Source organism: Pagrus pagrus, assembly GCF_965226575.1.
Source record: "Pagrus pagrus genome assembly, chromosome: 4".
NCBI classification, from domain to species: Eukaryota; Metazoa; Chordata; class Actinopteri; order Spariformes; family Sparidae; genus Pagrus; species Pagrus pagrus.
In genome coordinates this window covers 224,207-235,000 of record NC_140188.1, presented here as the reverse complement: position 1 = coordinate 235,000, position 10,794 = coordinate 224,207, and the positions used below count along the sequence as shown (strand labels likewise).

Here is a 10,794-nt window from a genome sequence, read left to right as displayed (position 1 = left end):
TGTGTGTGTGTGTGTATGTGTGTGTGTATGTGTGTATGTGTTACAGGATCAGATTCACCCAGAGCAGCTGTGTGTAAACTGAGCTGAGTGCAGCATCAGGACCAGCAGGTGGCAGCAGTGTGTGTGTGTGTGCGGTCACTCTCTCTCACACAAACCAATCAACTCTGAGTTTACTGAGGAGTATGTGAGGTCACAGAGGATCAGAGTAGTAGAACCAGAACCAGAACCTGTTTCCCTGTGTACTCCTGTAGTAATCAGTATTAGTAACTGTAACTGCAGTTACAGGAGATGATATTAATGTTATTGTTTCAGTCTCAGGAGAAACGCGTCCTGGAGGCTCCAACAGAGGGCGCTGTGTTGACGAGGAACACTGTCATTACTGTAACAAGTAATTATAAAGATGTTAAATATTATATATAATAATATAATACTGTTATAATATTTAATATTTTAATTTTTAATAATATAATATTTTACTGTTAATGATTCAGAACTTTCTGTTCTCACATGTAGTTTCTGAAAAACAAGTTACTGTAGTTTTAGTTTGTATTCTGAGCTTAAATACATTTTTACGTACTTTACTGGAGTATTTCCATTTTCTGCTTTTTCATACGTCCACTCCACTACATTTATTAGATAACTTAAGTTACTAGTTACTTTACAGATTACATTTTTAAATGAATTTATTCAATCAGATAAAAACAGTGACGGTGACGATCAGCTGACTCACAGTATAGATTATATACATACATGTAATATATGGTATCAATATACAATATACTTTGATACTTAACTACATGTAATATCAGATACTTAGAGACTTTTACTCAACTACTCTTCATATGGATGACTTTCACTTTTACAAACATTAACACCATATGTTTACTTTTACTGGAGTATAACTGTTTACAGTTTACAGTTTACAATCTGAAATCAATAAATGAAAATATAAAAGCTATTTTAACCAAACTGTCATAATGTAGGGACATGTTATCGATCAATACATCAGTAGATTGATCTGTTTATTGTTCAGTATGTGAGTGTATACGGATGATAGATATATTTGTATGTATTTGTATATTAATGTATAGATGAATAGATTTATATACAGTTAGAAACATCCAAAGATTTAAAGATGTACTAAAGAAAGTTGAGTCACAGAAGCAGATTTATCTTTGATGACTTATTTATCATTTGAGTGATAAAATCAACAAAGTAACGTTTGATGTTGTGTTCGTGACTAACAGAATATTTTGTTAATGTAGCCAAGTCACAATTATTCACCACTCTGTAATCTTGCTGTTTTTAAAACCTTCTGCTAGTTTTGAGGTCTAAGGTGGAGTGAAAGCATGACTGAACTCTATAGTGATCATTAATGTGCTTCAGCTGTGATGTCCATATAAACTCCACCCATGAAGGTGTTCAAGGTGAGTTGCAATCACGGGTAAGACCAAGGAGCTTCCACAAAAGCTGAGGGAGGAAATGATTTCATGCACCTGAAGGTCTTGGATATAAAAAGATTTGTAGCAATATGTAACATTCCAAGAGACACCATTGGGAGCATTATAAGAAAGTTTAAAAGTGATGGTGCTGCTGCAAACCGGCCGGCCGTGAGAGAAAGAGCCCTCAGCAACTCAGTCAGGACAACTAAGAAAAACCCTGTGTTACTGCAAAATGCCTACAGGATGACCTGAAGGACTTCATGGCTGGACTCCAACACGCACTCCACTCTGACCACGAGGAGCATCAAAGGTGGACTGCAGTATGCCAGGAGGACTTTGGATAAGGCTGCAGAGTTTTGGGAGAAACTTCGATGGACTGATGAAACTAAACTGGAACTGTTTGGACACATGGACCAGCGGTATGTCTGGCGTGAGAAAGGCCAGACTAATGACCAGGAGAATGGCATCCCCACGGTCAAGCATGGAGGTGGGTCACTGATGATGTGGGGATGTTTTCTGCTGCAGGAACTGGAGATCTTGAGCGTGTATCTGACATCATGGATCCTCAGGAACACCAGGCTGAGGTTCTAATAGAAAGCTGAAGGAAGCTCGTCAGCACCAACAACACTTACTGGCAGTTATAAAGGCTCAGTGATGCTCCACAAAGTACTGAAGCTGGGGCTGAATAATAACAACAACAACAACAACAATTATGATAATAACATAATAATAATAACAACAACAACAATAATAATTATAATTATAATAATAATAACAACAATAATAATAACATCATAATAATAACAACAATAATAATTATAATAATAATAACAATAATAATAATAACATCATAATAATAACAACAATAATAATAATTATAATGATAACAACAATAATAATAACATCATTATAATAATAATGATAATAATAATAACAATAATAATAATAATGCACCTTCTGTGAAAAGATTTAACTGAGTTCAAATGAAAAATGTTCTAAAAATAACTCAAATATATTAAAACATTTATTTTGTTGTTTGAGGCTTTTTGTCATATTTTCATTAACTGTGATTCACTGTCATGTCTTTTAGAGTGATTCAGATTGCAACTGTATGTATTGATAAAAAGATGCTTAGACGTGAACATGATCGATTGACAGACGTAAACATGATTGATATTATAATAGATCTGTAAACGTTTGGACTTGTAGATGAATATACAGAAACATACTCACGATGTGCTGCTGTGACTGCAGCCTGCAGAGAAGACGACACCTTATTGATCTTTAATTCAACTAATCAGTTAAATGATATTATTAATAATCATCTGTGAACTTCCCTCCTCTGCTGCAGCTCAGACAGCTGGACCAGGATCTGCTGTAGCTCCGCCCCCTCCTGAACACACACACACACACACACACACACACACACACACACACACACACATGCACGCACATTATAAAGACGTTTTGAAACATTTAAAATTAGAATAAAATCAATAAAGTATATCAGAGAAGTTCAGATGTCACCTGCTACTCTGAGCTCATGTTCTGTTCAGAACTTCTCGGTTCTGTACAGAACAAAATGAAAACATGAATGTGTCAGAACATCCTCCTGCTGAACCTCGTTCACCTGCTGAACCTCGTTCACCTGCACTCTGTTTGTGTCAACGACTATATGAATTATTGATATGATAGTCTGTGTCACATCAACAGAACCAGAACAGAACCAGGCAGAGTGTGAAGACATTAACAGAACCAGAACAGAACCAGGAATCTTTCTCAGGATTCATTTCTTTAATTTTAACATCCAGAACCAACATAATTCATATTTTAACCATCAGTCAATAAAATCAGAGCTGCAGTCAGCTGATGGATGATGTCATTAAATTGAACACAAACAACTGAAAACTGAACATGTGAATGTTCTGATGTTCTGATGTTCTGGAGCTTTAAAGTGACATCATCATGTCAAACTTTATAAACTATAAAACTATAGATTCAAGATTCAAGAGGGTTTATTGTCATTCCACCATATACACAGTACACAGTCAATGAAATAACGTTTCCCAAGAGGTTTCAGTGCAAACAAACAACAACAACATAGAACGACAACAACAGTACCCTATGCTACATGTAACTGCTAGTGTAGTGCAAAAATACTTTTAAAGTGACTGTGTGATTATTTTTATTGTTGTTATTATTATTATTATTTACATGAGGTGCAATAGTGCATCAGACTAATACAAAACAAAACAGTGACGCAGGACAACACACAACACACAACAGGGTAACAGAGTAGTCAGATCAGTCCCTGAGCGTCGAGGAGTCGTACGGCCTTTGTAGTCTGGTAGTGACAGACCGTATGCTGCGGTACCTTCTGCCAGATGGAGGGGGGAGAAAAGTCCATGTGAGGGGTATATAAATATATATAAAATCATCTGTTAGTTCAGAGAGGTCTCACCTGCAGCCGCCAGACTGAAGCTTCACCTGAGACACACACACGCACACACACACACACACAGTCTCAGTCATAAATCATGTATTTTAATGAAACTGTTTTTTTCATGTGAACTTTATTTGTCATGTGACTGGTTGACAGACTGGATGGATCAATAATAACCTGTTAAATGTTGATCACATGACTATGATCAATAAATGAGCAGTGATGTTGATCAGACACACAAACTGTTTATAGATGAACACATGGATCATTAACTGAGAACTGTAACTTGAACCAGCTGTTGTGTCAGTCTGCCATCATCTGGATCAGATCCTGGATCAGATCCTGGCCTGTAATTGGTTGTCTATTGAACGAGACACCATCATTAAACACATGATGGAGACAACACGACACCGCCCCCCCTGCAGGACCCGTCCAGGTCCTCTTCAGACCAGATTGTTTCATTCTTTGTTCTGTCAACACGTCCACGTCCAAATATCCTGATGAGACGGACGGACAGTGTCAGTGTCACTGCAGGGGACGAGATGAAGAAAGACTTCCTCGACTTCCTGTCCACCTCCTCCAGAGTCCACAAGACCAGAACACAAAGACTCGGGGACAAACAGAGGACAGAGGTCCGTGTTGTCAGAGTCGCACAACATTAGTACAGCTTCACTGTCTTTAAAGGAGCAGTTCACTCGGTCATCTCCTCCTGATGATATAAAGTCAGGCTCAGCCATCGTCTCCTCCTGATGATATAAAGTCAGGCTCAGTCATCGTCTCCTCCTGATGATATAAAGTCAGGCTCAGCCATCGTCTCCTCCTGATGATATAAAGTCAGGCTCAGTCATCGTCTCCTCCTGATGATATAAAGTCAGGCTCAGTCATTATCTCCTCCTGATGATATAAAGTCAGGCTCAGCCATCGTCTCCTGATGATATAAAGTCAGGCTCAGCCATCGACTCCTCCTGATGATATAAAGTCAGGCTCAGTCATCGTCTCCTGATGATATAAAGTCAGGCTCAGCCATCGTCTCCTCCTGATGATATAAAGTCAGGCTCAGCCATCGTCTCCTCCTGATGATATAAAGTCAGGCTCAGTCATTATCTCCTCCTGATGATATAAAGTCAGGCTCAGTCATTATCTCCTCCTGATGATATAAAGTCAGGCTCAGCCATCGACTCCTCCTGATGATATAAAGTCAGGCTCAGTCATTATCTCCTCCTGATGATATAAAGTCAGGCTCAGCCATCGTCTCCTGATGATATAAAGTCAGGCTCAGCCATCGACTCCTCCTGATGATATAAAGTCAGGCTCAGTCATCATCTCCTCCTGATGATATAAAGTCAGGCTCAGCCATCTCCTCCTGATGATATAGTCAGGCTCAGCCATCGACTCCTCCTGATGATATAAAGTCAGGCTCAGCCATCGTCTCCTCCTGATGATATAAAGTCAGGCTCAGTCATCGTCTCCTCCTGATGATATAAAGTCAGGCTCAGTCATTATCTCCTCCTGATGATATAAAGTCAGGCTCAGCCATCGTCTCCTGATGATATAAAGTCAGGCTCAGCCATCGACTCCTCCTGATGATATAAAGTCAGGCTCAGCCATCGTCTCCTCCTGATGATATAAAGTCAGGCTCAGCCATCGTCTCCTCCTGATGATATAAAGTCAGGCTCAGTCATTATCTCCTCCTGATGATATAAAGTCAGGCTCAGCCATCGTCTCCTGATGATATAAAGTCAGGCTCAGCCATCGTCTCCTGATGATATAAAGTCAGGCTCAGCCATCGTCTCCTCCTGATGATATAAAGTCAGGCTCAGTCATTATCTCCTCCTGATGATATAAAGTCAGGCTCAGCCATCGTCTCCTGATGATATAAAGTCAGGCTCAGCCATCGACTCCTCCTGATGATATAAAGTCAGGCTCAGTCATTATCTCCTCCTGATGATATAAAGTCAGGCTCAGCCATCGTCTCCTCCTGATGATATAAAGTCAGGCTCAGCCATCGTCTCCTCCTGATGATATAAAGTCAGGCTCAGCCATCGTCTCCACAGATTTCCTCTAAACTCAGATGCACATCGGTCTCATTAACTTTCAGTGCAGATCCAGACGAAGGGTTTATATTAATATATATTATATAATATATATAATAATATAATATAATATATATACTAATATATATAATATATATTATATATAATTCATGGATCAGGTGTGTTTGTGTGGCTGGTATCTATGAGTGAATATTAAAGGGGACTAATGGGTGGAGGTATACGCTCTACTAGTGTCATTCACACTGACACACACACACACACACACACGATATAAAACATAAAATAACGACTTGAACTTTTATTATTCTGTTTTCACGTGAATCATTTTTAAATGATCATTTCTGATTGTTTGAACATTTATTGATGAGCTCAGTGATCAGAGGAGAGAATATCAGATTATTTATGAAATCATTTTTTATAACGTGATTTATTTCACTCGATCAATAATCATCAATCATCTTAATATAAAGTCAGTTTGTCACTGTGACAGTCACATGTTTGGATCAGAACATATCTGCAGTTTGTCTTCGTCCCTCTGAACTGAACTTTAACACGTGGATCTATAAAATATTCAGTAATCAAAGTTAGCTGTGTCGACACGTGTAACATCCAGTCTCTCTCCGTCCCTCGGACAGGAAGTGATGAATGTCTTAAAATGGCCACCGTGCTGACCCATCAGACCCTCAGGTGTGTCAGTACATGAGGTCGGCCGCCCCCCCGCTCAGGTCCGTCTCTTTGCTGTCCTGAAAAGGAAACTGGACTCCGGCCAGTCTGATGAGCAGGAGGTTGAGTCCGTGGAGGAGGAAGACGAGGAAGAAGAGCCAGAAGCAGCGGTCGTAACGCTCGCTGTACGTCACAAACACAAAGTTCACCTCGTTGAAGTTGGCGATCCGACGGGACAGGTGATGAAGCTTCACCTCCGACGCAAACAGGATCATCACCAGACAGCTGCACGCACCTGAGGACAGACGGGACGTCACTGCAACACACTGTCGATAAAGTCTTATATTTGTATATGTCAAACACTGTCGATAAAGTTTTATATAATAAAGTATCTTTAACCTAACCCTAACCCATTCATCTTGAACCACAAGAAGTTCTTCTGATGTCTGAGCCTGAAGATAAAAAGATGTCCAACATTACACTGTAAAAACTTTAATTTACTAACTTTAATTATTTTGAACCCTGTCTGGACGTCACCTGGACGTCAACAGTGAACATTGAAAAACTTTCATTCGGGCTCCACTTTCTGAAATGTTTCTGCTCAGTGGGATTATCAGTATGTGATGATGATGATGATGATGATGATGATTTGTGTCTCACAGCTGATGAAGGTCCACAGGTAAAGTCCCATGGGGCCCTGCAGCGTCTCGTAGGGTCGGCCGAAGGCGTTGAAGAAGAAGAAGCCGGTGGCTACGGAGGAGAAGAGGACGACAACACCACAGAAGAAGATGACAGTGACATGGAGGCCTGCTGGGATGGCGCTCAGCAGGTCGGGGAAGACTGTGAAAGAAACCAGAGAGAGGAAGAGTGATGAAGAGTGATGAAGAGGAGGAAGGTCAGAGAGGAACCACAGGAGGAAACTGAAGCGCTCTGACTCTTCTTCTTCTTCTGCTGCTGCTTTATTTAAGTTAAACAGAAGAAGAAGAAGAATCTGATATCAACCTGCTGCTGATTCATAACGAACCCTAACGAGCCCACAGTCCTGTCAGCAGACGAGCTTCAGCAGAGAACAGAGCCGCTCTGTGTCCTCACCTCGTTACAGATCGGATCAGTCAGGCAGAACAGAAGCTCTTTAGTGAAGGACCACTGCTCTCATTAACTGGGACAGTCAGCACTCTGTGCTGGGCCACAGTCAGTCCTGTTGTGAACCACAGAACATGTTTCCTCATGTTAAACTTTACGTCTGTGTCAGTCACAGCTGTGTTTGGACTTTGTCTCCACCATCACTGATGATGATGAGACCTGACAGCTCTGTTACCTGCTGTCCTCGCAGGTGAGCAGAGATCTGAGTTAACTCCACAGCAGCTCCGTCACACATGAACCACAAAGAGATCAACTGGGTCTCATCAGGAACCAACTCAGTAAACTAGAATCCTTCTCTGCCTGTAGTTCAGCTGTAGGACCAGAAACATGTCCTCAGTTTGAATCAGTTATAAACCTGCTGATGAAGTCTGTGATCCTTCATCCTCTGGTCTCTGTGGGACTGGGCTGGTCTCTGTGGGACTGGGTTGGTCTCTGTGGGACTGGGTTGGTCTCTGAAGGACTGTCCTGGTCTCTGTGGGACTGGAGTGTTCTCTGTGGGACTGGAGTGGTCACTGTTGGACTGGAGTGGTCTCTGTGGGACTGGACTGGTCTCTGTGGGACTGGGCTGGTCTCTGTGGGACTGCCCTGGTCACTGTGGGACTGGACTGGTCTCTGTGGGACTGGAGTGGTCACTGTGGGACTGGACTGGTCTCTGTGGGACTGCCCTGGTCTCTGTGGGACTGGAGTGGTCTCTGTGGGACTGCCCTGGTCTCTGTGGGACTGGAGTGGTCACTGTGGGACTGCCCTGGTCTCTGTGGGACTAGAGTGGTCTCTGTGGGACTGGAGTGGTCTCTGTGGGACTGCCATGGTCTCTGTGGGACTGGAGTGGTCACTGTGGGACTGGGCTGGTCTCTGTGGGACTGCCATGGTCTCTGTGGGACTAGAGTGGTCCCTGTGGGACTGGAGTGGTCTCTATGGGACTGCCCTGGTCTCTGTGGGACTGGACTGGTCACTGTGGGACTGCCCTGGTCTCTGTGGGACTGGAGTGGTCTCTGTGGGACTACCCTGGTCTCTGTGGGACTGCCCTGGTCTCTGTGGGACTGGAGTGGTCTCTGTGGGACTGGAGTGGTCTCTGTGGGACTGCCCTGGTCTCTGTGTGACTGGAGTGGTCTCTGTGGGACTGCCCTGGTCTCTGTGGGACTGGAGTGGTCTCTGTGGGACTGGAGTGGTCACTGTGGGACTGCCCTGGTCTCTGTGGGACTGGAGTGGTCTCTGTGGGACTGCCCTGGTCTCTGTGGGACTGGAGTGGTCTCTGTGGGACTGGAGTGGTCTCTGTGGGACTGCCCTGGTCTCTGTGGGACTGCCCTGGTCTCTGTGTGACTGGAGTGGTCTCTGTGGGACTGGAGTGGTCTCTGTGGGACTGCCCTGGTCTCTGTGGGACTGGAGTGGTCTCTGTGGGACTGGAGTGGTCACTGTGGGACTGCCCTGGTCTCTGTGGGACTGGAGTGGTCTCTGTGGGACTGGAGTGGTCTCTGTGGGACTGCCCTGGTCTCTGTGGGACTGGAGTGGTCTCTGTGGGACTGGAGTGGTCTCTGTGGGACTGCCCTGGTCTCTGTGGGACTGGAGTGGTCTCTGTGGGACTGGAGTGGTCTCTGTGGGACTGCCCTGGTCTCTGTGGGACTGGAGTGGTCTCTGTGGGACTGCCCTGGTCTCTTTGGGACTGGAGTGGTCTCTGTGGGACTCTGCCAGTGGTGCCAAGTAACTAAGTACATTTACTCAAGTATTCTTCAGGACAGTTTTAAGGTCCTTGAGTATTTACATCTTCTGTTTCTTTGTACTTCCACTCCACTACATTTATTTAGTTACTTTAGTTACAAGTTACTTTTATATAAACACATTCAAGCATCAATAATTATGATCCAACAATATGTGGTATGTATATATATATACATATATTATAGAGTAGCTTAGAATAGAATATATATCATTTCGAAGTACTCCATTATGTATACAGAGTACTTTTACTTATGGCACTTTAGAGCATGTTAAGTTATATAGGTACTGTATATTTTCAAGCTAATACTTTAGTGCTTTTAAGTAAAAAAGTAATGCATTACATTAATTTGTAACAGAGTATTTGTACACTGTGGGAATATGACGTCATCAATGATTTTCTGATTTATACGAAGTAGAAAGAGTAGAAGAAGAAATACACCAGTAAAGTACAAGTGCCTCAGACCAGCTGATTGCACGTGCTGATATGACGTCATACAGTACAGCATATGACGTGTGTTTGAAGCTGCTGTGAATAATTAACAGGTGTGTAAGTACAGGTGTAAATAATGAATGACCACCTGTGTGTGTGTGTGTGTGTGTGTGTGTGTGTGTGTGTGTGTGTGTGAGAGAGAGAGAGAGAGAGAGAGAGAGAGAGAGAGAGAGAGACACTCACAGGTGAAGCGGGACGCTCGTCCTCCCAGCCCGCAGGTCTTCACCCTCTGGCCGGCCCACAGTCCGTAGCTCAGCTCTCCCAGGAACTTGTCCAGTTCCGGCCCGGTCGCGTTCACCAGCTCGGCCCCGGTCCGGCACAGCACGGCCCCGCGGAGCCACAGCGGCAGGCCGGCGGCCACCGCGGCCGTCAGGGCGCAGGAGAGGCCGAGGAGGCCGGAGAGAGAGAAGAGGAGCTGTTTCTGACGGCTCGGCATCATGGAGGAGGAGGAGAGAGGCCGGGGATCAGGCTGCAGGGGCCGGAGGAGGAGCCCAGCAGGACGGCATCACACACACTGACACACCGGGAGGCTCCTCACAGTCTCCTCCTCCTCCAGAGTGACTGACAGCCCGCGGTCACCATGACAACCAGGGCTCAGATTACACACACGCACACACCTTACCCACACAGAGACAGAGAGACAGAGAGACAGAGAGAGACACAGAGAGAGACACAGACAGACAGACAGACAGACAGAGACAGACTGTCAATCTTGGTGTTGTGTTTGTGTTGTTATTTGTTGTGTTCTGTCAGATGCTTTGGCAAAATTGTTGTTAAACTTTCATGCCAATAAAGCCCCTTTGAATTTGAATTTGAATTTGAATTTGAATTTGACAGACAGAC

General features: G+C 43.6%; 2 protein-coding genes across 2 annotated transcripts in view; both read right to left on the bottom strand.

Moving 5' to 3' along the window:
• The window catches only part of mindy4b (MINDY family member 4B), a gene marked incomplete at its 5' end in the record, with an annotated part of 25,407 nt that extends 22,566 nt beyond the window's left edge, over positions 1-2,841 (bottom strand). The window contains one exon of the mRNA XM_084350337.1: positions 2,776-2,841. Within this exon, the coding sequence (XP_084206463.1) occupies positions 2,776-2,841 (66 nt within the window). The remainder of the gene's footprint in view (positions 1-2,775) is intronic.
• Positions 2,842-6,210: 3,369 nt separating this feature from the next.
• Positions 6,211-10,500, bottom strand: clrn1 (clarin 1). Its single transcript, XM_084350140.1, has 3 exons — positions 10,135-10,500; positions 7,263-7,442; positions 6,211-6,897 (listed from the first exon to the last, which is right to left on the bottom strand). The coding sequence occupies exons 1-3, from the start codon at positions 10,388-10,390 to the stop codon at positions 6,632-6,634; spliced, it is 702 nt and encodes a 233-aa protein (XP_084206266.1). The 5' UTR covers positions 10,391-10,500; the 3' UTR covers positions 6,211-6,631.
• Positions 10,501-10,794: the final 294 nt, after the last annotated feature.